A 25,632-nucleotide genomic window follows, 5' to 3' on the forward strand; every position below is an offset into this window, starting at 1 on the left:
AAGTGTTTAGGACAGGATTGCATACCTTGAGGAAACGCGCCACATCCGGCCCAAAACATAGTGAAATAAACTCTGCAGGGTAACAAAACGTCAACAACGTTACTTCCATGCCTATAAAGCAGGAATAGCATGTCATTAATAATAAACGCTAAGCAAAAAATGGCTGAACTGAGTTTACTCTCCACTGCTGTACATCACTTACCCAAAACACAGGAAGGAAACCATGTTCACCGTTGTATTGTGATCCCAAAGCTACAAGTTCTAAAACTAAATGAATGAAGCTGGCTGGTTTGAGACACACCACAATGGCTTGCTCGCAGCACCAGTAAAATCCTCCAGACAGACCTCACATCAGTAAAGGGCCACAATCTGCATACACTTCATGTTAAGTGCTTTGTTACCGCCTTTAGAAAAGTTCTATATAAATAAATAGTCTTCTTGTTAAATGTTTTAGAAGCCTAAAGCTCATTGGAAGTCACCTCACATGGCGTTTCAGGTGTCAATCAGCCAATGATGTGAACCACTTTTGACCCCACCCACTTCTAAAGCTGATTGGGCAGTGACAACCCCAAGGTGTTGTTCCATCTCAACAGTCTGTCCTCCATTTCTCGCTTCCTGGCCCTTTCTCAATTGTTAAGACACTTGATTCCTCGCGTCCTCTCCTCTGGCCTCCTCTTGCTTAGTTCTCAAAAAGCATTGGTGGAGAATAACAAAGGGGAGGAACCTAATAATATATATATGTTATTTAGCTGATGCTTTTATCCAAAGTGACTTACAGTGAGTGCATACATTTCAGTATATATGGTCCCAGCGGGAATCAAACCCACAACCTAAGCGTTGTTAGCGCCATGCTCTACCGACTGAGCCACAGACGACCACGAACCTAGATCTTCTCCTCCAATGGGTCGTGAGATGGATAAACAGGAATAAAACACAGATACCTGATTTAGATCTTTGTAGTTGAACCCATGTCCCCGTCTGGTTCTACAATGGGCATGTTCACTTCCAGAGGGCCAGCAGTACTGGGGTGAGTGCATGTTCCTCTTAAATTCATAGGTCAGTAAATATAGCCTATAGCTCAGGGCAAAAACCAATGGATTGTGTTTTACACATTTGGGAAGTGCTCTGAGTTGATCACGTGACGGACTATGAATGCACTACACACTATATAAGCTTTAACTCACAAAATAACAAAACATATGCACCATGCAAATGTATAGAGAAACAATTGTTGTGTTCTGAGTTTTATTTGATACTGCTGATCCTCCAGAGTCAACTTCTATTAGACAACAACCCAGCCCTCCCCCTTCCCCCCCCCCTCCCTGGGATGACCTATCCTTCCAGACAATCCATTTCTTGATTGAATTTAATTCTACTCTCCCAATTGTTGAATCAAGGATAACTTGCAGGATGATAGACAGAGGTTGGCCATTCATGTCAAACTAATTCCAATAAGACAACTGCTGTATTTACAAGCCACATGAGATACAAAAATAACGTTGTTTTTTTTTAAAAAGACATTCACATCCAAAATGATGAAAATGTCTTTTTCCTGTTTATTTACTTAATATTTATATATTTTTTTACAAAATAAAAAACATTATGAAACAAAAAAAGCTAACAAGTCTGTGAGGATTTGAGAAGGGGGGGGAGCCATTGAACAAACAAGGACTACAGTACTTGTGTTTTTATATATATATGTACAAGACAAGTTTATCCATTTAAATTCTTTTTTTGTTTTTTGTTTTTTTAAAACGCACAGTACAAAAAGAAAAAATCACTGACAAAAAACCCAATAGTACAATTCTGTCCATCAGTAATCAATGCTGCAGACTTCCTAATAACAATATATTGGGGGACAGGAGGGGTGGGGGGGGCAGGTGTGTGAGGGTGGGGTTGGGGGCTTAGAAAAAGAACCTAACTTAAACACAAGGGGGGGTTAACGGGTGCATATTGGTCTCTTGTACAGCGCCATCTGTTGCATGTTGCAGAATAACTGACAAATCTACAAAGGTTACAAACTTTTACTCAAGGAGAAATGCTATTATACAACATAGGATGATTGAGGGAAATTATTTTCCATGGTACGAATGTGAAGGGTGTGTACCTCACTCATGATCCTGTGTTTGGGAGTAGCGAGAGGACCACTACACACCCAGGCCCCCCAGTGTATACACATGCGCACACACACACGAAAAAAAAAAAACACACTCCCCACATTAGTCCACGCCAGTGCGCTCCCTTATATCTCTTTATATATATCTATATTTGGTAAAAAATAAACTTCACAACTCCTTTGCCAATTTAGAGAATCCTCTCATGAAACTAAAATGTTATAAAAACGCAATGCGAAACAGAGGAAAGTTAATCTGTGTTAGGGTATTGGGTTGGGAGGGAGGGAGGGAGGGAGGGGGGAGGGGGGGGGTACATGTTGACCAAGTGTAAAGGGGGGGGTGGGGAGGTGAGAAATAGAAAACCAGCCTGTCCCACAAACTTCAGATTTTTCTTGCGTTCCTCCCCATCAGTAAAAAAAAACAAAAACAAAAAAAGAACAAAAACAATCCAAAAACAAAAATAACCAACCAAAAGAAAACATTCTTTCTTTTAGAAAACAGCTCTATGTTACATACAACAGAGAGAATGAAGGGGGGGGAGGGGGATGAACACGATACCAAACACTCAATATTCACCTCTTAACAGTCTGTTACTATAACCATTTAACTCCACCCCCCTCTCTTTTAAGACTTCTCCCCTACCCTCCTCGTCACATTACAGTGCCTGTTCTCTCCACACAGCGCCACCTGTTGCAGGGGGGGGGGGGGGGGAGTACTGCAAGTGTGCTGGGCAGAGAGAGTCAGTGGGGGAGGGGGGGGATTTCTGTAGGAGAGAGGGGGTTACATGGAGACCACTTGTGGGGTGGGGTGGGGTAGGAAGCCGCCCCCCTCCCCCCCACCTTCTGCCAGACTTTGGGACACAGGGGGCCGGGTGTTAGTTAGCCCCCCAGTTGTAGCTATTATAAGCAGACTTATTGATCTGGGACTTTTGCTGAAGGGAGGCATTCTGGCTGCGCTGTCCAGCTCCACTCTGTCAGGAGAGAAAGCAGGGAAACACCAATAAGATGGCAACTCAGTACAAGGTTCAAACCTTTAAATCACAAAGAAGAAAAACTTTGTACTGGGGTTATATCTGGGCATTAAGCGCACACGAACACACACGGATACGGACACACACACACACACACACACACACACACACTACCTGTCCGTCCTGCTGCAGGTGGTGGTGCAGGATCTGGGAGTGGGGCTGCTGGTGCGGAGCCAGGATGTGCATGAAGGGGGCCGGGGCGTAGCCCGCGGCGGCGGGGGGGTTGATGGGACCCCCGCTGGCCAGGGCCGAGGGCAGGCTGAAGGAGGCTGTGGGCGTGCCGGCGTGGAAACCCTGCTTCTCAAACGACTGCTGTGAAGGGACCAAAGGAAGGAGGGGGACGGACCAGAGAGTTAGGAACACGCCATCTTTCCATGTCATCACAGCTCATTTAGGAGTGTTCCCTCTAGAGTTTATAACTCTACGGGATAGAAGCATGAGCATTACTCATTTTAGTGTCTTTTGAGTAATGAGAAAAGCGATTTACAAAATAAACGCATTATATTAGGTTAGGCATATCTACCAACGACAGCAAGTATATGCTTTGGAACCTCTTTCAAGTACACCTGTGACCACAAACTGCCGTTTATTCACACTAAAAACAACCATTCTGTCATTCAAAAAGCAGAGCTTTAATACCCAATCGGCTATCTTCTAGAATGTTCTGATCTCATGTTTGTGAGCGTAGCGTTCTCACCTGCGTCTTTGTGTAAACAGACCCTGAAATGTCCGGTACCCCCGTGTTGCTTGACGTCACAGAGACTCCTGCAGAGGAAACAGAGGTTGGGGGGGGGGGGGAGGGGCAGGTTTACTTCACAAGATCTACCAGTCAAACCCCTGCAAGAGACGCAAGAAAACCCCAATGTGAACCCTGATCCGGCGACAGATCGCGTCAGATCCACAGGTTGGTCCAGTGAGACAGGAGAGCGCTAGGCACAGTGTTCTAGAATCTAGAAGACGGTTCACTAGGAGTTCTAGTTCTGAACTGTGTGAGAGGCGTCAACGGATATGAGGAATGCAGTGAGAGAGAGCGATGAGAGGGGGATGAGAAAGAAGGAGGGGAACACAAGAAGGGAGGGGGAAAGAAAGAAAAAATAATAATTGTGTAGCAGCTTATCACTTGCAGTTGGCCAACACAGTGACAGAGGTGTGACTGTCTCTGTTGACGGCTGCCATGACGACCCTTTAGCGCACACGCACACTGCCCCCCTGTATCGCCGTGGTGACGCAGGACATGGTTGACCGGTGTGCAGTGTGGTGGAGAGACTCAACCCGGAGACCAAAACCTCTGGTTGTGACTCACCGTTGGGTGTTGACCTACACCTGACATCGACACACCTCATGGAAGAATCACGGTGCTTCTACGAGAACCGTACCCTTCTCTGAGCTCAAGGTTTCTGCTCTGGTCGTTTTTCCAAAAGAGAGAGAAGAAAAAAAATGGTCTTGTGTGTTTGTGATTTGAGTCACTGGCTGTGATTTCCAGTCGTCAGCACTAGTGTCCCTTCACAACCGGTATTCTCAGACCCCCATTGAGGAGCATCTCTGCCACTTGGGTGTGTATCCTTCCTAAACCACAGGCTAGCAGGACAGACATGTACTTCTGACACACACAGACACACACACAGACACACGGCTAGCGAGCAGCACAGGGAGAATGGTGGGGGTGCATTGGGCTTGACGGACCAGGGCTACTCATCAACTCTGAGACCAACCAGCCCTCCATTGACCCGGCCCTGTACAGAGCCTGGAGAGCTCAGCCATAACAAAACACAAATCAAAAACACAAACGAAACCATCATCAGGAAGCCTAAAAACGGCTCCGTGTCAGTAATTGGCTGAGGAGATTTGATCCCTGTGACACCATTGGTGTGAGCGGTGATGAGTAGTCCTGGGGGAGGAAATTGTGTCATAAGACAAGATGGAGGCAGTCATATGAGAGAGAGAGAGAGAGACAGAGAGAGAGGCAGGCTGCGGTAGACTGCACAGTAGCGTCAGATCAAGATGGGGGGGAGGGAGGGGGGGGGATTCCTCTCAGGCGCGGTAAGCAGCGATGAGGGAGAGGGGAGGTATGAAGGATGGAGGGAGGTGGTGACTGAGGAGGAGGAGGAGGAGGGGGGGGGGGGGGGTTTGGCGTGTGGCGGCACTCACCGACTCCGGGCCCGGTGACAGAGCTGGCGGGCTTGTTTTGCGCGCAAGCGGCGGCGGCGGCCACGGCAGTGCCGTATCCGCCTTTACAGAAATCCCCACTCCCCGAAGCCTGGCCCATATCCTCATAGCCTGCAACAGTCAGACACACAGCCGCAGCCCACAGCATTAGACACACCAGGCAGGGGGTGGGGGAGGGAGGGAGGGAGGGCAGGCAGGAGGTAGGGGTGAGGAGGATGGAGGTGAGGGGGGGGTGTAGGGGTGTTTGAGGCAGTAAGCGGCAGATGGTGCAGATTTGCGCAGATAACTGGAGGGGGAGGAGGGGGGGTGGGGTTGTGTGATCGCAGGTGGTGGTGGTGGGGGGTGGGGGTGAAGAAAAGAGGATGGAAGGAAGGGAAGGATGGTGAAAGAAGAGAATAGGCAGACAGACAGACAGAAAGAAAGAAAGAAAGAAAGAAAGAAGGAAGGGACCCCCCCAAGAGAGAGGGATGAGGATGAAGGGGAGAGGTTTTTGAGATGGATTGATAAGAGTGATTGAGAGATGGAGAGATGAGGACCCTTGGTGCAGAGGGAGACTAGGAGCTAGGAGGACCTCCGTGTAGAATGGTGTGTAGCCCGAAGATCAACTCCACTTGTTGAATGAGGAGAAGCAAGCAATGGCGGACAGCAACAGAAGAGCCCCCCCCCCCCCCCCCCCCCCCCCCCCCATCGACTCAGTCATAAAATCCCTGTTCAGAGAAAAGGTTCTTTCAAAAGGTCAAAAGTACAAAGGAAAAACCTCCCCCGTTCAGAACTTAGTCCAGAGAGCTCCAGAACCAACAATCCAACTCCCACATTCCTCTGGACCAACGTGAGGAGCAGCAGCTCCAGGATTTTCAGGGCAAACATCACACATGAAGACTTAAAACATTTGGCCTGGGGCCAGCACTCTCAAATGAAGACAAATTAGATGATGTAATGCGATGATGGAAGTCACTGTGGCAAGTTTAGGCATCAAGTCTTCATCAGCAGAGTTGGTTCCCCCCGCCCCCCCGTGGTGGCAGTTGGTCTCACAGCGTTACGAAGCAGCCTACCGTCAGCCCTCAAACGACCGCAGCTTCGTTGTCTAGGGGAGAAGATGAGGCTAACTAGCCTAGCATTCAATGCAGTGTTAACGTGGATGTCAGGGTGTGTCTGTCAAGCCCCACATGTGCTCAACTGCGTCCTCCTACCTCTGTTCTCAGACCTGTAGCGGTGGACCCCTCTGGGTCAGCTCCAACCTTTGTTGTTGTTCAGATTTGTATTTAAAAATGATGGTGGTAAACTATATAATTATTTTCATATGAACGATTGAAGGGATTTCTGCTCGTCCATAAATGTCCTTGTTTGTCTCGAGGCCAAACTAGAGACACCATCAAAGAGACTTGGTCGAAAATGGTAGAGAATGGCCACACCCCTCTGTTCCATCTCCTTCAGGCAAAAAGTACACCTGACAGTGAGTGACATGTGAGCAACACTGCCCCCTGGGGTCACGGAGGTGTGTAGTCAGTTCTGTAGTGTGTAGTACGTGCAATCTAATCTACCTAGACCTAGGGTCGATCACAACAGTCCCAAAGCTCAAACCCAACTCATCAAAAGGGGAGAGCCTTTGGAGGAGAGGTAACAGTGGATATGTGAAAGAGCCCCCCCAAGTCTGCCAAACCAGCCGGGGGGGACACAGGTTTTCAACGTAACACGAAGCCATTTCAATAAGTGTATTTGTATTTTTCCTGTAAAGCATATTGACTGTATTGTGTATCTGTGTATGAAATGTGCCCTCTCATTCAAATTGGATTTGGAAGTCAAACCCAACGACCATCAACGTGACTTCACCATATACTGCACGTTAAAGTCAATTGTTAGCAACACGACTCCTTGCCTCCTCTCCGTTTTTGTCCTCAAAAAGCATTGGAGGAGAATATGTCAAGGGAGGAACCTAGATCTTCTCCTCCAATGCCTTTTCTAGTAGGACGCAAGTAGAGGACAGAGGAGAGCAGGCTAGGAGTCGTGTTACTAACAATTGAGAAAAGGCTGAAGTGTTCAGAGCTGAACTTGTATGACCCCTCGGAACAAACGCAGTACCTTGATGTGTGTGTTTAGCGTCTTACCAGTGTTGTATCCATGGGAGCCGTAGCCGCTCGCCTGCTGGAAGGGAGTGGCCGAGGCATTGACGCCAACGTTTAGGCCGTGCTGCTTTGACGAGGTAGGAGCCACCTGGAAACACACACACACAGGTGGTTAGAGGAGAGAGAGAACACACACACCCCCTTTAACAATGAACTAGACTTGGTTGAGGACCACACAAGTTAGTCCACTCACATCTATCTTTGCCTCTCTCTCTAAACAGTGTACACACACACACACGGCGTGTCCTCACCGGGAACATGGCGGGGCCGTACTGGAAGGTGTTGGGGAGGCCAGGCACGCCCGTGTAGTAGGGCAGGCTGGTGTAGCTGTAGCCGGGTGGCAGCGCGGGGTTGAGGAAGGGCTGCTGGGTGGTGTGGTGACTCTGGCTCTGGTTCTGCTGGGTCTGGGCCAGCGTGGTGGCCGGCGCCGGGGACGACGCCTCACCACGACCAAACTTGGATAAGTCGCCTGGTGAGAGAGAGAGAGAGAGAGAGAGAGAGAGAGAGAGAGAGAGAGAGAGAGAGAGAGAGAGAGAGTGTAAGAGGGGAGGACAACAAACACGATACCTGGGGTCTGAAAGAACACCAGCTAGAGAGGTCTATCTTGGTGGTAGAGGGCTTAGAGAGAGGTTCTTACCAGAGGAGGGGTGTTTGGGGGTAGAGGAGGGGGTTAGAGAGGTCTTGCTGGGGGTAGAGGAGGGGGTTAGAGAGGGTTTTACCAGAGTAGGGGTTATTGGTCAGGCTGCCGTCTCTGCCAGTCAGTGCAGTGGTGGGGGTGGGGAACGGGATGCTGTAGTAATCCTGAGGAAGAAACACTCAGTCAATCCTCTCTTGCTGAAATGACCCGTAATCTAACATTAATCCCACCATTTAGTAACACAGATGCTATTTGAAGAGTTTGGTGAACTGAGAAGAGCTTCTGTCCCATTACAGGTGATGTCTGAGTTACTGGTCTACGGCTGTTATCGGTCCATGTATGGATTACGACCCAGTTGGTCTGGATTAAATCCCAGTTTGTCTGGACTCACCAGTGGTATCCTGGTCTGCAGCATTTGAAGGTCCTCATAGCCATACACCTGAGGCTGAGAGAGAGAGAGAGAGAGAGAGAGAGAGAGAGAGAGAGAGAAACACAATGAGTGAGACATTAGTGGCCCACTCTTTGATGGTATGCATGACTTCCATGCCATAGATGCTTCATAGCATGCTAAATTAGAATAGAGAGTGTGGAGGAGCACTTTATGAAGAAGCTGAATGGGTGAGGGGAGAGGAGTAGTACTTTATTAACTAGTTGAACAGGTGAACAGAGAGAGGGGGAGTAGTACTTCAGTAAAGTAGTTAAACAGATGAGGAGGGAGAGAGGGTGAGAGAGGAGGACTTACAGGGTAGGCGTGCAGTAGTCCGGGGGCCATGATGTAGGGGTTGGGCAGCAGGGGGGGCACTCCAGGGGGCAGGTTAGGAGGTGCTTTCCCTGCGAGGAGAAGAGCTACATCAATACAGCGTCACATGTGGACAATACTACCACGAGGTTAGAACCAACGAGCTTATAAGCATCAATTATATGCTCAAAGTCCTACACGGACACACACAAAGCTTGACTGGTGCAAAACAATAGAAGACAAAATATCAAAACATAACCAGAGAAATGGCGAGGAGATAAGTTTTCATATCCCCCCTTCTGCATGTCGAACATTTACACCCCCGACACCCCCCCCCCACACACACACACACAACCACACCCATTCAATCCGACCCCCTCCCCCCACCCCTTCCCCATCTCTGACCTGAGGAGCCTGCGGAGCTGCGGGAGGAGGACATGGCGGCGGGGGCTGCGGTGGAGGCCATGAGGCCGGCGGGGGGCACCATGGAAGCCACGGCCGTGTTCAGGCCCATGGCAGCCAGGTGGCTGCTGACCGGGCCCAGGCCTGAGGGGGCCGTCACCGGGCTCACCGTGGAGAGAGGGGTGCCCACCAGGGACACCTGCTGCTGCACCGCAGAGGAGGAGGAGGAGGAAGGGGGGGCGGATGAGGAGGCCACGGCAGAGACTGTGGAGGGGAAGGAGGAGGAGTGCAGGCTGGAGTCGCTGTCCATGCTTGGATGCTGGATGGAGAGAGAGGAGGACGTGGTTACGATAAGACAGATCAGAAGAAGTCTCTCATGCAAACGTTGTCACAGGAAATGCAATCAAATGCGTGCGTGCGGGCGTGCACACGCGGTGAGCTCACCATCAAACTGGCGCTGGATGTGCGCACTGAGGATTGAGCGAGACTGTTCTGTTGCGTTGAATGGGAAGAGCTGGGGGGGAGAAGAACATACAATCACATTCAGGAACAAACCAAACTCCCTCTCACACACAATCCCAATTCTTCAGATCTCACTAAAGCCAATGCTTTCTCACAGAAATCACTTCATGTGGTCTTCAAATTCAAGTTTATGGAGTTTAAAAGGACATTTAAGACAAGCGCTCAATACACTTTAGATCTCTGCATGTTTTACATCTCTGCAACATTTACACCACACCCCCTTTAATCCGACACCCCCCTTTAACCTGACACTCCCCTCCCTGCAACCACACCCCCCTTTTACCCAACACACCCCTTCCAACCCCGCCCCCCTTCCAACCCGACACACCCCCCTCAACCACACCCCCTCGTGTTCTTTAAATTCAAGTTTATACAAGTCCAAAAAAGGACATTTAACACGAGCTCATCTCTCACTTTAGATTGAGATAAAAACCTCAAAGATAAAACACTGCTGAGGCTAAGAACAGGAACGCAGCTCTACGTGTACAGCCAGGGTTCACCCCCAAACAATGAGTGGCACTGCGCCCCGCTGTCAACTTGGCGACACCACTACGTAAACATTCCAAGGCTAACTGATACTATACATTTAAGTAATGACAGAGTAACTATCTTTGGTCTCCAACGACATCGAAAGTGGAAGCGTTACGACGTTCCTTAGTGAATTCAATGTGTTAGCGGTATTTTATGGGATTCTTTGGCGCATTTTGACATGAATGAACACGAGTCAAGAACAGGAACGCAGACATGCACATCATCTGACCTGCTGTGCTGAGGCGGGGGCATGGCGCTGGGGGGCAGGTCTTCATTGTGCCCCAGAGCACCCAGGGACGTCTGATTGGATGTGCTCAACAAGGAAGCGGGACCTGAACCTACTTCCGTCAGATTGGCCATGCTGGAGACTGACGCTGTAGCGACCGAATCGGAGGCCGGCTTCACCGACACTGCAGAGCCTGCTGCAGCTAGAGAGGGGTGGGGGGGGGGGGGGATTGAGAGACACACAGACAGACAGAGATTCTGGGATTGAAGCCAAGCCAAATGGACAGCTCTGGAATACACATCTTGTCCAACTAGAGCGTTGTTTAAAGCCTTGCCATGGCCAACTGTTTACCCTCTCAGGAACACTGAGTGGTCATAACAAACTACCACCAATAAAAACTACCAATAAACAGGAGGCCAAGTCAAGGGAGCTGATACTGATGAGTACTCATCAACTGAACTACATCCGGGCCATGCACATGTGTAGCGGAGGTGATTTGGAATCACACTCTGGTGATGAGGTAGCCCTGCCTGTGACTACTAAGCCCAGATGTAGCCCTCGCACCACGAGGATGTCCTCTTGGTATAACGGTTGACGCCTGTGGCCTCCGTGTGGGAGGTCCCAGGTTCAAACCCCGCCGGTTACACATTGTAACATGGTCTGTGTTAGCCCAATACAGCTGCCATGCCAACCACAACCCTCCCTCCACTTCACACCCACATGGCCAATCAAAAACACTCGCTCACCTTCCACAGATTGCGTCGTCTGTAATGAACTGAATCCGTTCTGTAAAAAAAAAGCATTCAGGTTGGGGTTGTTAGGGTAAAAGCCAGGACGTTTATATTAGCAGTACTTTGGGTAGACGTATGGGATGTTATGAGGGTAAAGACAGAAGTTTAAAAGAACTGGTTTGGGTGGTTTCCCGGACCTAGACCAACCCCACTGACAGGGAGACTCCTTAAGACTTAGTATGTACCCGGGAGACAGACACGTTAGTGTATGACGGAACACCACTCGCATGTTGTTAAAAGTCATGGGAAGGGGGGTGAGAGAAGAGAAGGATGAGAGAAGAGAGATGAGGAGAGAGAGAGAAGAATAAAGAGAGAGAGGGATGAGGAGAGGAATGAGAGGAGAGAGATGAGAAGAGAAAGAAAGAGAGAGAGAGAGAGAGGAGCCTCACCTTGGACTGCATGTCCTTCTGTGGGGAGGAGGAGAGGGAGGGGGGGGTAGCGGCGTGGCTGGGGGGCTCTCTGATCATACAGGTCCATCTGGTTGGGGTTGGAGAGGGAGGCCGTCGACTCGCTGGAGGGGGGGGGGGGGGGGGATTAAACAATGTCCAAGTCATTCAATAACTCATTTGCAGGCATATACTAATGATGCCAATGAATCTACAAGGGCACATCATATTTTATCTGTATAAGTAAAAACGCTACACTGGTTTTGATGATATCAAATCACCTCAAGTGCATCTAATACAGGTTTTATGGTAAATCAGTATGCTGTAGGCATGATGAGATAACAACTAGTAGTCCTTCCCTATGGTACATAGATCAGACACGCAGACATCCTTGTCTTACGTCTGCGTTCGGCTCATGCAGGTGATTTAGAATCACGCTCTCGTGATGAGGTAGCCCTGAGCAAGACATGAAAACTCAAGTGTCGCCCTCAGACCTTGAGGACGTCCTCTGGGTATAATGGTAGAAGCTTGTGTCTTTCACATGGGGGGGGGGGGGGGGGGGGGGGGGGTCACACACACACACCTGCTGGGGCTGGTGTAGAGGCTGTTCTGGGGCGGGCCCCCGGGCGTGGTGGTGGTGGTGGCCGGGGTGCTGTCGTACTCCTGGAGAACCGGTTCTGACCCGAACTGCAGCGCTCCAAACTGCAGGTTGAGACCCGAGATGTCTGCAGAACCCGGCATCTCCACCGCCATGGCTGGGATCTGGAGGAACGAGAGGAAGAGGAGGAGGAGGAAGAGTGGGCTGCCTGTTATTAACATCTACACAACGGGTTGATCAGAACAAGCATTGTGATTGGCCGAGAGACGTTTGAAGCCGAGCTTTAATCTCTGAAAGAGTAACAGCTGAGAGGCGTTGTTCCCGTTTACCGTACGTTACGGTGATATCCCTGCGCTGGAATGACCAAGATCTGTTCATCACACTACCTTGACGACAGGTCGTTTGGAGAACCATCTTTTCTAAACGCAGTGCAGAAAACACTACAATCTATCCGCCCAATAACAACATAAGGCCTTGTTTTCTTGACACCGTTTTTTTTGTGCATAAAAGCAATAAGGCACGTGACGCTGTGCTTTCTGGTGAATAAAAATCACAGCTGTGGGGTTCCCTCCCCTTCACGGCGGGCCTAACAACAGTACCCTCAGTGGTGGCTTTATTCACCATGAAGCGTGGCCTCTCGTGCATCAATCATGAAGTAGTAATTAAGACTCGGAGGAGAGGAGGAGCACAGGGAGACACTAACTATGTACTTGTTTATCTCCAACTCTGCTGAACCAGACAAAGCATAAGCGAGTGCGAGAGAGAGAGAGTGTGTGTGTGTGTGCGTGTGAGTACAAGAGAGTGTGTGTGTGTGCGAGAGAGAGAGTGTGCGAGTGCTACCTTGGTGGAGATGGAGGTCCTCTTCTTCTGCTGCTTGAGCTTGTGTTGCTGCAGGGGCAAGGGGCTGGAGCCCTGGGGGTCTGAGGAGCCAGGGGACACCTGCTGCCCCAGGGGGGGCACCCCCATCTTGGGGAGGGAGGACGCGGCTGGGGGGTGTACCATGTGGGGCGAGGGGGTGGTGTGTGGGGGCAGGGAGGAGGAGGAGGAAGGGGGGAGGAAGGCTTCCAGAACAGAGGAGGTGGGTTGGTAGGGCTGGCGCTTGGTGAAGGGGCTGTGGACCACTGGCTCCTGCTGGGCCTTCATGTCTGGATGGAGAGAACAAGGAGGAGGAGGAGAAAGAGAAAGGAGGTCAAGGATTAGACATGGAAAGAAGGATGGCACCTCAAAAACTAATTTCTATACCCAGTCAACAAATGTAAGATCTAAACCCATCGAAAACCATTCCAAAAAAATTGACACGACATCACTTCCATTAGCATTTCCCGCCCTTTCCTAAGTCACACTTCTTTAGCCAACCCCTCTAACCTCACTCTGCCCACCCGCTGCCTGTCTCTGTGGTCCCAGCAGGGATAGCGTCTCCTCACCGTACTGGCCCCGTGCGGCGGGGCTCGTGTCCCAGGAGGAGGGCCCCGTGGTGGGGCCACCGGCCTGGGAGTGCTGGGCGGCCAGCTGGGCCAGCGCCTGGGCCGTCTTAAACTGCTCTAGGAACTGGGAGCCGCTGGTGGTGCCCGTGCTGCCGGCCCCTTTGGGCTCACCCACCTCCCCGAAGCCCTTGCCCAGCATGCTGACCTGGGAGGGGGAGGAGGGGGTTAGACTTGGAACAGTGCTGGTTTTGGAATCACTGTTACCGGAACAGAACAGAGCAGGTTTCTGAATGACTTATAAATCCGACAACAGGACTGTAATCTGCCGGTGTCTTAATGTGGGCGGGAGCAAGAATACAGAACTGTACATAGGAATAGAACTGAGTTCAAAGTGTCTTTGGGTTTTGGTCAGAGTCTATGAGTCCCAGAGGAGTGCTACATCAATAACATGTATGAGCCATTAGCCGTTCAGGTCACGCTCGCTTGTAAAAGAGAGTCTGGATCTCAATGAGATTTCCCTGTGGAAATAAAGATTCAATATAATGTAGATTAAATTTAATATATGATGAGTCAGTCTCAGTAGGGGGCGTGTACCCCCTGTGCTCTCACCATGCTGTGTTGGGTGTAGGGGGTGCTGGAAGGGACCTGGGACAGGGGCACGCCCTGCTTGGAGTTGCTGAAGACCAGTGACTGGGAGAGGGAGGGGGGCTGGGCGGCCTCCTGGGGGGGGGCCTCGGCCTCAGAGGAGGAGGACGGGGGGGTCTTCCCCAGCAGCACTGCCAGGTCGATCCTGCAGGTGAGCGGAGCGGAGGGTCAGAGAAGGGGCAACAGAACAGCTGTACTGACTCACTATGGTATGAAACAGTGTGCTTGTGTGTGTGAGACCAGGCCCACCTCTGTCCTGCAGTGATGGTGACATTCTCCTGGGGGAGAGGCATGGTAGCCACACTGGACGCTGTGAATATCTTGGTCTCGGATAACTACAGAGGAAGGGGGGAGAGAGAGAGAGAGAGAGAAAGAACAAATGGATTACGATCAGCTAATCAGCATTGAAGAGATCCTGCCTGGTTTAAATGCATTACCGTTATATAAGACCAACATTAGGCTGAAGCAGATGCCTGACTGATTCTTCCCCAGTCAAAGTGCTGCCTATAAAGGTACGAGAGAAGCCACAGTTTAACTGGAAACCTGGAACCCTTTGGTTAGACGCAACCCATAGTTATAAACAGGGTTCGGTGATTTCACGTCAAAATACCGCTAAAACATTTCCCCCCGCTTCTCAGCTTCGTCACGTGTATTTCTGCCCATACAAGAACTTCAGTAGGGAAAATGCGTGGTGACTTCAGTCATTTTACTGTTTTGACTGCGGTTATAAAGTTAGAATGATCCGCTCTGAGCACGCTTCATGTATGGGAAAACCCTGCATAAACACTAGAGGGCGCACACCCCTAAATTAAGTGTCACAAATGGGAAGGAGAAGAGGCACACTGTCTAGGGATTAAGGGGGTATTTCCTTGCTTCCTCACATCCTCTCTCTCATTGGAGGAGAACATCTTAGGTTCCTCCCCTCAGGACTTTGTCAACAGCCTTTTCTCAATCGTTAGGAAGACAACTCCTCGCGTCCTCTCCTCCGTCCTCAACTCACGTCCGAAAACACATTGGAGGAGAAGATCTAGGTACCCCCCCTTACATATTCTTTTTAAGGGTGAAGTGAGACAAAGGAGAGGAAGCCAGGAGTTGTGTTTTCAGAAGAAGACATGGAGAGGGAGAGAGCGCGAACCAGAGGAACCAAGGAAAGCCCTTTGAGATTGGACCCGTGTTTCCCGCTCCAGGTGGTACTTACATCCTCATTCCAGTCCTCGGTGCCCCACTCCTCTGTGGCGTTCCTCCAGGCACCTTGGAATGAGAGACAACAGCTCAATGCTAACTACAGCGCTAACAGGGCTTCAAACTGAAACAACAGCTCAATGCTAACAGGGCTTCAAACTGAAACCGAGATGAAACGGCAAGTTTGAAAAGATGACAGGCTGGTATCATATCAGTCTTACCAGGAGCAGAGTCAAATTTGGGTTGGTAGTTTGTTCCCTCGGTGGTTCCTGCAGAGTACTCCAGCCCTGGAGAGAGGAAAGTGACGGGTGAGAAGGCATGACATGTAATTCCATGCATTACAATGAGCCTGTCCTCCAATTTCCACCTCCATCAGCCTCCCCTGACCCCCCTAGATACGGTTGTTGTGACGTACTGGCTCCATCCTCTGGCTCCAGGGCTCCTGTGTTGTTCCAGGTGCTGCCCCCTCCCCCGTAGCTGTCCTCTGGTTGGGCCGGCTCGGCGTAGTCCGCTGGGTTGAAGGTCCTGGAAGAGACCAGACCAGGGACCTGAGCACAGCCGCCTGCATCCTACACACTGGAGCATTAGGCTAGGCCACGTCCCATTTCACTTTCTCCACCCTTCACCCTGAAGTACGCACTTGTTTCCTCACATGGATTTGTATTTAAAAAGAAGCGTAGGATTGGTCCAAGCAAAGGCTCTGACACCAATCCAACAAGTATGCACTTGTGGACTTTCTGGATTTAAAAAGTATAGGATTGGTCTAAGCATAGGCTCTTTCTTACATCAATCCATCCTATGTAAATCCACTTGGGGGCAAAGTGCACAAGGGCGTACATCAGGAGAAGGGTGGAGAAATAGAAACGCAGCATTAGACAGGGGGGGGGGGGGGGGGGAATTAAACTGTGGGAGGAAGTAGAAACAGCCAGACAGGAACAGGAAGTGATGATAGCAGAGATTGATGTGATGCAGAGACACAACGACGTTCATCTTGAGAAACGTCAAACAAAAAAAAACTAAAACAAAAAAGAGAGGCAGATTTCTAAAAAAAATAAAGGGCGAAGAGACAACCAGGAATGCGGAAAATGTCCAGGCAGCGCTTCACTTGTTCCTCAACTCTTATCTTTCTCTCTCTCTCTCTCTCTCTCTGGCCCCTCGCTGTGTGTGTGGTCTTTCACACGTCTGACGCATCGCTGCATGGCTTCAGTTCAGTCAGGGAGACAATTATAGAGAAGCAGGAAAAACACACGCGCACGCACACGCACACACACACATATCCTTAAAATAACTTGGTCTCTCGCTTTGCGGGCTCACTTGGGTCACGGGGATGCTGAGTGATGAGCTAGCCTAGGACCTGGTGCAGCAGTACAGCAGTAAGAGAGAGATAAACAGCAGGAGCAGCATCAGCAGCATCAGGGCTCTCACTGGCAGGTTCTACCATTCATACCCTAGCATATCTGACTAGCTTCACCATGACAACACCACCATAACAGTGGCACTGCTGTGGCTATGTTGAACAGGACAGCAGTGGCTCCTTAAGGGTTGTGTGTGTGTGTGTGTAAGAACAGGTTTACTCACTCAAGCTCAAGAGACAGGCCCTCATTTCACGCCATTTCATGTTACCGGGATGTGCGTCGCTGGCACTCATGTCATGCTAGCTCTTCTATGATACCCTGTTGTTTTCTCTCTCTCTTTCTGTCTCTTCCTGTCTTTTACTTCCCTCTCTCTCGTGGCATTAGCTGGCAAATTTCCCCCCACAGATAGCAAGATTGACACACTGACACACCAGTGGCGGTGCACTCACCTCTCGTCTCCTGAAAAATCATATCTGGGCCCCTTATCAATCTGGCTTTAGAGGAAAAACAACAGCAACGATTACAAGCAGCACAACAGGGACAGTGGGGGATGCAGTGTGTGTGTGTGTGTGTGTGTGTGTGAGAGAGAGACTATTGATTTTTACAGGGGGAATGGAGGAGAACAACATGCATGGACAACAAGTCACTCACTACTACGCTCACACTCGTGTAAACACACAGTAAATCGGTGAGCACTGCATTGTGGGGGCAAGTGTAGTACAGTAGGTGGTCTAAAAGAGGAAGGAGAGAGACGCCACACACTCATAGAAAACTTAACTGTGTTCCATTGTCATCTGAACAGGTGAGGAAGCACAGTTTAAGATCAACCAATCAACACACTCATCATGCAAACTGCAAAACACAGGCTCCGAAGGCCACACACACACACACACGAGCAGCAGCGGAAGCAACACACCCTAAAGTAGGACATGTTGGACACACACACACACACACACTCACACGCACGCGCACACCGTGGCCGTCTATGCAAGCTTATGCGCTCACGCTCAAGGTTAGTCGCTATCCAAATCAAGCCAAACCCGCTCTCGCTTTCTCTCTCACTCACACACACACACACACACACAGTAGCAGTTACGCCACTGCTAACTCATTAGCCTTCTCCACTTACACCGTGTCCCCAAACAACCTTTGAATAACATTAAGAAAGCCTGTCCCAACGTGTTATTAAATCATGGAATGACGCAGTAGAAGCGATGAAGACATCAGTTACATCTTTTATCCTCCTGAGAGCTACAGCTCATCTTTCATGTCCCTCAGTCAGTCAAGCCCCCCCCCATTCACAGCAGAGCGCGCGCACGCGCACACACACACACACACACACACACACACACAGGTGCTTCAAGACATAAATCACCATTTGTTGTTTGAAAAAGAGGTGAAAATGACATGCAGGCTCGTCTTTGAGGAAGCTTCTCAACCTGCGGCCCCGTCAGACGGAGCCCACCCACCCACACATACGCCTGGCTTTTGAGAACCCTAGTTATAGTACAGCATCTTATAGGGATATCATTTCTATCCCCATAGCCAGGAGGAATTATATAGGCACAAACAAGACAAACAAACAAAAAGTGTCTTATGGCGTCTTACAGAGACCAAATTGTGAATTAACAAAGCCGTTTTAAATGGCTGCTTGCTAACGTGCTAATTTGATCAATGGCAAAGGAGTTGAATGTATAAGCTAGGGCCTAGCCGTAGGCTAACCGCTTCCTTTGTGATGACAGCTAGGGCTCTCAATGACCAGGATTTGGTAAGAGAAACTGCATACTGACAGACACACACGCGTGCCCCATTAAACCCCAAAATAAGAACACACAACTGAGACCCGTGTCACCATATGCCAGACAGGCAGAAAGCAGACCCATATGGAGCGATTTCAATGTTGATCGATCGAGTTACATGTAGGCCACAAGGGAGGTTATCAATATTAGATCCTGATGCAATAAAATAAACTATATTTAGACACAAAGGAACTGTGGGGGTCGAGTTATAGTTACATAACTCAAATACGCTCAGTTCAACCCACTCCTTCACGACTATTGGCTGATGCAAATTCTTCTTCCTGCTTTGGAATAAGGCTAAACAATAGGCTTGGCGGGTCCTGCTCTCTGGTAGCCATGGCAACAGGTGTGGGAGGAGGGAGCGTGAAGGGCCACCCCCCTCCCCTCCCCATCCACTCTGTGACAACACAGGTGTTCTCTTACCCCATGCCCTGCGCAGAGAACCTGCCCCCTCGCCTGCCAGTTCCCCCTGGGTTAGAGAGAGAGAGAGAGAGAGACAGACAGAGAGAGAGAAAAAGCTTACACCACTGAAAAAAACACTTCTGTTGCCTCTGGGGAAGCCTTGAGGTCCTGAATGCAAATTAAGATTGTACATGCAGGTAAAAGAGCTGAGATGTGACACTTTAGGGGTCAACCAACCAACAGATCTAGTTGTCAGATCTAGGGGTCAACCAACAGATCTTAAGTTTCTTTACGAATGAATTAATACTTTATTTGTCTATTACGAAAAATACTTATATATATACATATAATAATTAATATTTAACACAGGCAAGCAGGCAAAAACAGTCCAGTAAATACTAACACCATAAAAAGGTGCACATATGTAAGCAGTCCAGACCAGAGACCAGGTCTCTCATGAAAGAAGAGATGGAACCTCAGTGAGACTAACCTGGAGAAATCAAAGTTTAAATCAAAACGTGGACTCACTCAGTTCTCCGTGGGACTGCCCTCGTCCTCTGCCTCTCCCCCTGCGGCCCCTCTCTGTGCCCCGGACTGCTATCCCTCCAGCCTTGGCCCCGTCCAGACCATTCTCCTGCCCACGGACTGACAGAGGAGAGGAAGAGGAGCAGGAGGAAGGAGGAGGATATTAGACAAGGGAGGGAATACAAAGGATGGGTGGGTGAGGTCAGCAAGTGGTGTTGAAGTGAACCTATCTGCATGTCTACTGTTCAGTCGCTGCGCTTCACGTATTTAGGGTTCTCCCCAGGATGTTTGAACAGCTTGGCGCTGGATTGCATTATTATTATTAAAACCCGACTCACGTTTATTTGTGGTAAAATGCGCAAAAAGAGCAGCTAAAAAACCCTGAATTCACTGAGGAACATTCTAACGCTTTCACTTTCGATGTCATTGCCGATCGAAGATAGTTACTCAGTCATTACAACATACACTCACCAGACACTTTATTAGGAACACCTAAGAAGGTGAAGGTGGTGTAATGGTGTGGGGAATGTTTTTTTGGCACACTTTGGGCCTATTAATACCAATCAATCATCGCTTGAATGCAACAGCCTATTTGTTGCTGACCATGTGCATCCCTTCATGGCCACCCATCTTCTAATGGCTACTTCCAGCATGATAATGCACCATGTCACAAAGCAAACTTCGCCTCAAACTGGTTTCATGAACATGACAATGAGTTCAGTGTTCTTCAGTGGCCTTCCCAGTCATCAGATCTGAATCCAATAGAACACGTTTGGGATGTGGTACAACGGGAGATTCACAGCTTGAAAGTGCACCTGAAAAATCTGCAGGAATTGCGTGATGCAATCAATGTCATCAGGGACCAGGAATGTCTCCAACATCTTGTAGAACCAATGCCACGAAGAATTGAGGCCGTTTTTAGAGCAAAGGGAGGCCCTACCCAGTATTAGTATAGTGTTCCTAATAAAGTGTTAAGTGAGAGTAATATAGTTTCATTTGCCTTGTAATGTTTACATAGTGTCGCCACTAAGATCCTAGCGTGGCACAGTACATTCTTTGAGGAGAACTCTGGGTATTTAAAATCAAATGGTTCGTATGACAACCTAGAACCTCTCTTCCAGTGAACCTGGGGCAGAGCATCTCACACAGGCAACGCTATTGCACCTGTAACAGGCGTCACACTGCTGCGGAACACCAGCTCGCACCGAGACTCCATTTTGTGACCTCGATATTACAAACGCACGTCACCGGCCTTCCAAAAACAACCCGGTGTCGAGCAGCGACGCCACTGAAAAGCTAGCAATTCGGTGGTGTGGGTGTTTCACCTTGAAGAGCGAGTTTACCACTTGTACTCAGTTACACACTCTCTGTCACACCCCGCCCCCCTTCATGACCTAGCAGAAGATAGGAAGGATGTGCTGGTGTCGACACACACACACACACACACACAGCATAGAAGGATGTTGAACACTAATCACTAATCTAATGGCCTCTACTCCCTGTGGGTGTGAGTGTGGGTGATAGGGGGCGGGGCTCCGCTGTTAACAGGGTGATGGTGATAACCAGAGCTGAATGCTAAAAAGCACCAAATACATTCTAGGATGAAAACCTGACGATGGATGCGTCTAATGTGGATGGGCATAGCCTATACGTTGCATCAAAAAAAAAAAACACAGATTTAGATCTGTTCTTTGACAAATGATAATCTTGATTATATAATCTTGACTCACACTCTCGTCCCCTGCTGGCCCCTCTGCCCCGACGTGGGGCCCCGCCTCGACGACGTGCCACATCCCTCTCTCCTCCTCTCTCCCTGTTCTCCTTCCCTTCCTCCCCAGCCTCCGCCGGACCAGACTCCTTCTGGCCCGACACCCCCTTCTTCTTCCCCACCATCTCCCAAGAATCCTGAGGAGGACGAAACAGGTGAAAACAGAGATCGGTAGTATTATAGTAGAGACAGCAGGAGGGAGGGGGTCTTGTTCCAGAAACATTTAAAATGTTTAACATGACTCAAGTCATTTAGCAGACACTTTTATCCAACGCGTCTTACAATAAGTACAGAAAGCAGAACCACTAAATTAGCCAGCTTAGGAAAAGGAAAAACATAGGGAAAAAAACATTCTGATGAACATCTTGTTTTCTTTCTGGGTTTACCAAAGGAGCTAAACTTGAACATGAGTAAGTGACTGAGGTTGTCTAATTGACTCAATTATACCAACTTTCCAAATCAACCGAATCTGATGAATCTTTCTACATGAACTCAAACACATAATGTTTGGGGTTTTTTTGTGTTCAGGATATGTACCTGGCTAGTTCCCTGATCCTGCTCTCTGGAATAGCCCCCCCTGGCCTGGGTGGACCATGTTTACTCCAACCCCTAGGCCCCTGCCACTAAGCCCCACACAAAGCCCCCACTCACAGTGTCTGGGCTGCCCTCCAGCAGGACGTTGATGGCTCTGTTGACGTCCCCGTTGCAGTCATGGAGGGCGATCATCGACTCGTCCTGGTCCTTGCCTGTGATGTCAATCAGCTGGACGGGACGGGAAAGCGAACGGAAGGGTGAGACGTCGGCCATGTTTTAAGGCTTTTTCTTCAATTGTTAGGAACACGACTCTGTTGCGTCCTCTCCTCTGTCCTTCGCTCCGCTTTGTCCTCAAAAATTGCATTGGAGGAGAATATGTCAGGGGAGGAACCTAGATCTTCTCCTCCAATGCCTTTTCTAGTAGGACGTGAGCGGAGGACAGAGGAGAGGACGCGAGGAGTCGTCTTCCTAACAAACTGAGAAAAGGTTTAATACTATTGAAACACATCATTGCATCCCTTGAGCTCCTTCAAGAAAAATCACTGATCGGATATGACTTGGCAGGTGGAAGCACGCTTTAACCAATCCATTCATGTGGGATCGGCGATTTACTTCAAGGAATGATGGATGAAAAGGATTTTAAGTATTCGAGCCGGGGCCACAGTTTCCTCTCTCACCTGCTTGACCTTCTCCTCAAAGTCAGCATCATTGTGGTCCGAAATCATCTGCGCGAGTCGGATCTGCTCAGCGGTGGCCTGGGTGACAAGAGTGGAACACCAGCTTTTAGATCCAACAAAAATCACCTCCAATGATCTCAGAGACTTCCTCAACCGCCCACAGAGTGCCCTGAGATGTGCCATCTGTAGCTGTTCAGTAACTAGACATGTCTGTCAAATTAATCTTGTTATGAAATTCCACAGGTTAGTCAATGTGGCCAGGCTCAACATTTCAGTGAGTCTTCACTACTATGAAAGTGTGGTCACAAGGACATCACAATGCTTGCTGCTAGGTTGGTGTGGTAGGGAGGTAGATAACCTCATCACCAGGCTATTGAGCAATAATGACTCAAACCTGGCCTTAGTGGGAGTGGATTTACTGAGTATTGGTTATTATTTGATTACAGCTGTGAGGCATAGTTCCTGTGTGTGTGTGTGTGTGTGTGTGGGGGGGGGGGGGGGGGGCGGGGGGGGGGCGGCAGCTATGCACTGTCTGATTTCTACACTCTTTCTATTGGCTTACTGAAGGCCAAGTTTGACCAAACCTTTCGTAGGGTTGAGGGGTTAGGGTAGGGTTGAGGGGTTAGGTTAGGGTTGAATGTTAAGGGTTAGGGTGGGATTATGGCAGGGTTGAGGGGTTAGGGTTGGTACCCACCTGAGGCCTCTGCTTGTGCTGTGTCTGGCTCTGTGTCTGGCTCTGTGTCTGCTCCCAGCTGCCGCGGGTACGGTTTCCGCCGCCCACCGACGTCATCATTTACAGTATATACAAATAACAGTATTTACAAAGGAATAACACCTGTCAAGGAGAGGAGAGTAAGATGGTTGGTCATGATCATGGATTGCATTCATTCATTCATTCATTAAAAAAACGAACATTCCATGTTCATTTTGGTAGCCTAGTAGAACTAAGGTTAAGCATAACAGTTCGTGGACCTCAGTGATGTAGTGGTATTGGAATTTCAAGGATGTTCACAATAACACAAATCGTATCCATCTATTCAGCATTAAAAACGTACAGAGGCAAAAACGGAATTACAGAAAATCAATGCTTTGTAGTATCATTAACGTGTCCAAATCTGGATTGGTGTCCTACCCCCAACCAGGCTCGGCATCTAATAACTAAGGACGGGTTGATAAACAGGCAGAGGAGTGGCAACTAGCTGCGGCTCTGTGCCGGTTGCTGACCGAATACGTTACCGACCACATTCATCAAGTTCTACCACGCGGGATTTAACCCGGGAACTGATGGTTAGTGCTAGAGGCTGGACTCGTCCCCCGCCACCACAAGGGAGACCATTTCTGTCAGGTGCAGTGACAGCGGAGAGAAATTGGAAACACCACAAGTGATGAGATCTTTCAATCGGCCTCCCCCCCCCCCCTCCCCGCAAGTCCTTACAATAATGTACTAATGTAGCATCCTAATAATAATAACGCCGGATATGTCGACCATTTATTGCCGTGGCTGACATTTTGACTCGGCTCCAGCCAGAGTTGGGCTTTACTAAAGCTAGGAGCACTTCTCCCTAACGACGTCAAAAGCTGTCCTTATTTCTAGCCAGACATGTCCATTGGCCACACATTTGCTGCAAAGCTATCTGCTGCTATACCTACCTACTCCTGATTATGCATAACTTCGCTAACGAGAACAACGATCTAAAACCACACTTTCTACATGGTTCAATCGGGTGTTGATATACAGCAACGTTACAGTAGATAGCCTCTAGTTAGTTGGCTAACATTACATAAACTGCACAAGCAAATATTTAGCTAGGCCGTTCAAGAAATGATGTTTTTCCATCATCGTAAACCATACGGGTTAGCGATGGAGATGCTTATTGTGCAATTTAGGGGAATCAACATCCAGCCCTGTTGAGGTATTTCGAGGGGCTTCCGCTCCTTAACGCCTCAACCTCATGGCGAAGATAAGAGACAGACCAGCAGCCATTGTAGCTACACAGCTAGCTGGTGTTGCGTCTCTAAAATCAGAAGCACAGTAGACTCACTTCAAAGTTAACTAGCTGGTCAACATGTTTATGGTACCGCACGTCCGAAATAAACCAAAATCGCACTGACCGCCCATGTCAGCGGTTGGAGCTGTAGCTCGCTAGCGAGCTAGCTCGCTACAAGTTGCGCTCTGCAGCACCCACCCCACCGACGCGCCCCCCCTCGCCATCGGCACGCAAGCGATGGGTTAACGTAACACAAGATACCGAGGCTCAAGGTAGGCCCGTAGGCCCAACATAATGAAAATAAATAAGAGGCGATGTACTGACCAGAAACCCGGGTGAATGTCAGATATTCTGCTACACAACCGACCAAGCGGTCTCTCTGTCGACCTCCTAGTCGGATTTCGACGGAATCAAACCCCGAAACCCTAAATGAATACACCTATCGGTAGGAACACGCCGAACCGACTCGCGCAGACAATAAGCGAGAGACTCGGCATTTACCTGTTTCTGTTCCACTCTGACACCACGGAGAGCTGCGTCACGTGGGATAACGGGGCGATTCAAGGAAGGAAACTAGACCCATGACATGTGATCACCGACCATAACTGTAATGTCAACATCCGTCAATAAAATCGCCCCCTAATAGCACAACAAAGTTGATGTGATGAAATTCTTCCGAGATTTAAACTGGGGTGGGTGATGATAGCCTCTCCAGATTTGCCTACCTGTCAAAGTCCTACCTGGTGATGGTGTGTGTGTGTATGCCTACAGTACAGGTAAACCATACAGTCAGATAATCATGTAGAAAGTAATTATATGTCTCTATTGGCATGGCAGTCGCCCTGGTCACAAATGTCATTGAGACAATGTTGATGTAGATTAAATGGCTCTTGCATTGCCTAATATTACATTTGGAGAGGGAAGAGGGATGTTTTTGTTCACATTATGAATGTAGGCCTAAATGTAAAGTAGGATTCAAGGATTCAATAAAGAGTGTCGATTCTATGCCGTCGGTGTCGGATTTCACTTCTTCACGGCTAAACGTTGTGTAGATTAGCACATTTTTCC

The 25,632-nt window shown here is 49.1% G+C and overlaps 1 protein-coding gene across 1 annotated transcript; it reads right to left on the reverse strand.

Moving 5' to 3' along the window:
- Positions 1–1,499: 1,499 nt before the first annotated feature.
- On the reverse strand, positions 1,500–25,041 carry ubap2l (ubiquitin associated protein 2-like). The gene is given in 31 exon segments (XM_083684750.1): positions 1,500–3,084; positions 3,259–3,456; positions 3,842–3,909; positions 5,293–5,421; positions 7,416–7,521; positions 7,685–7,902; positions 8,153–8,234; positions 8,462–8,515; positions 8,813–8,901; positions 9,215–9,530; positions 9,656–9,725; positions 10,494–10,692; positions 11,237–11,276; positions 11,671–11,715; positions 11,717–11,792; positions 12,251–12,429; positions 13,106–13,410; positions 13,690–13,894; positions 14,299–14,479; positions 14,584–14,669; positions 15,533–15,585; positions 15,738–15,803; positions 15,932–16,041; positions 17,321–17,365; positions 19,094–19,139; positions 19,601–19,717; positions 21,328–21,502; positions 22,017–22,127; positions 22,577–22,654; positions 23,271–23,411; positions 24,889–25,041. Coding segments are annotated over 30 exon segments (3,642 nt in total). The 5' UTR covers positions 23,370–23,411; positions 24,889–25,041; the 3' UTR covers positions 1,500–2,988.
- Positions 25,042–25,632: the final 591 nt, after the last annotated feature.

Source organism: Argentina silus, assembly GCF_951799395.1.
Source record: "Argentina silus genome assembly, chromosome: 14".
NCBI classification, from domain to species: domain Eukaryota; kingdom Metazoa; phylum Chordata; class Actinopteri; order Argentiniformes; family Argentinidae; genus Argentina; species Argentina silus.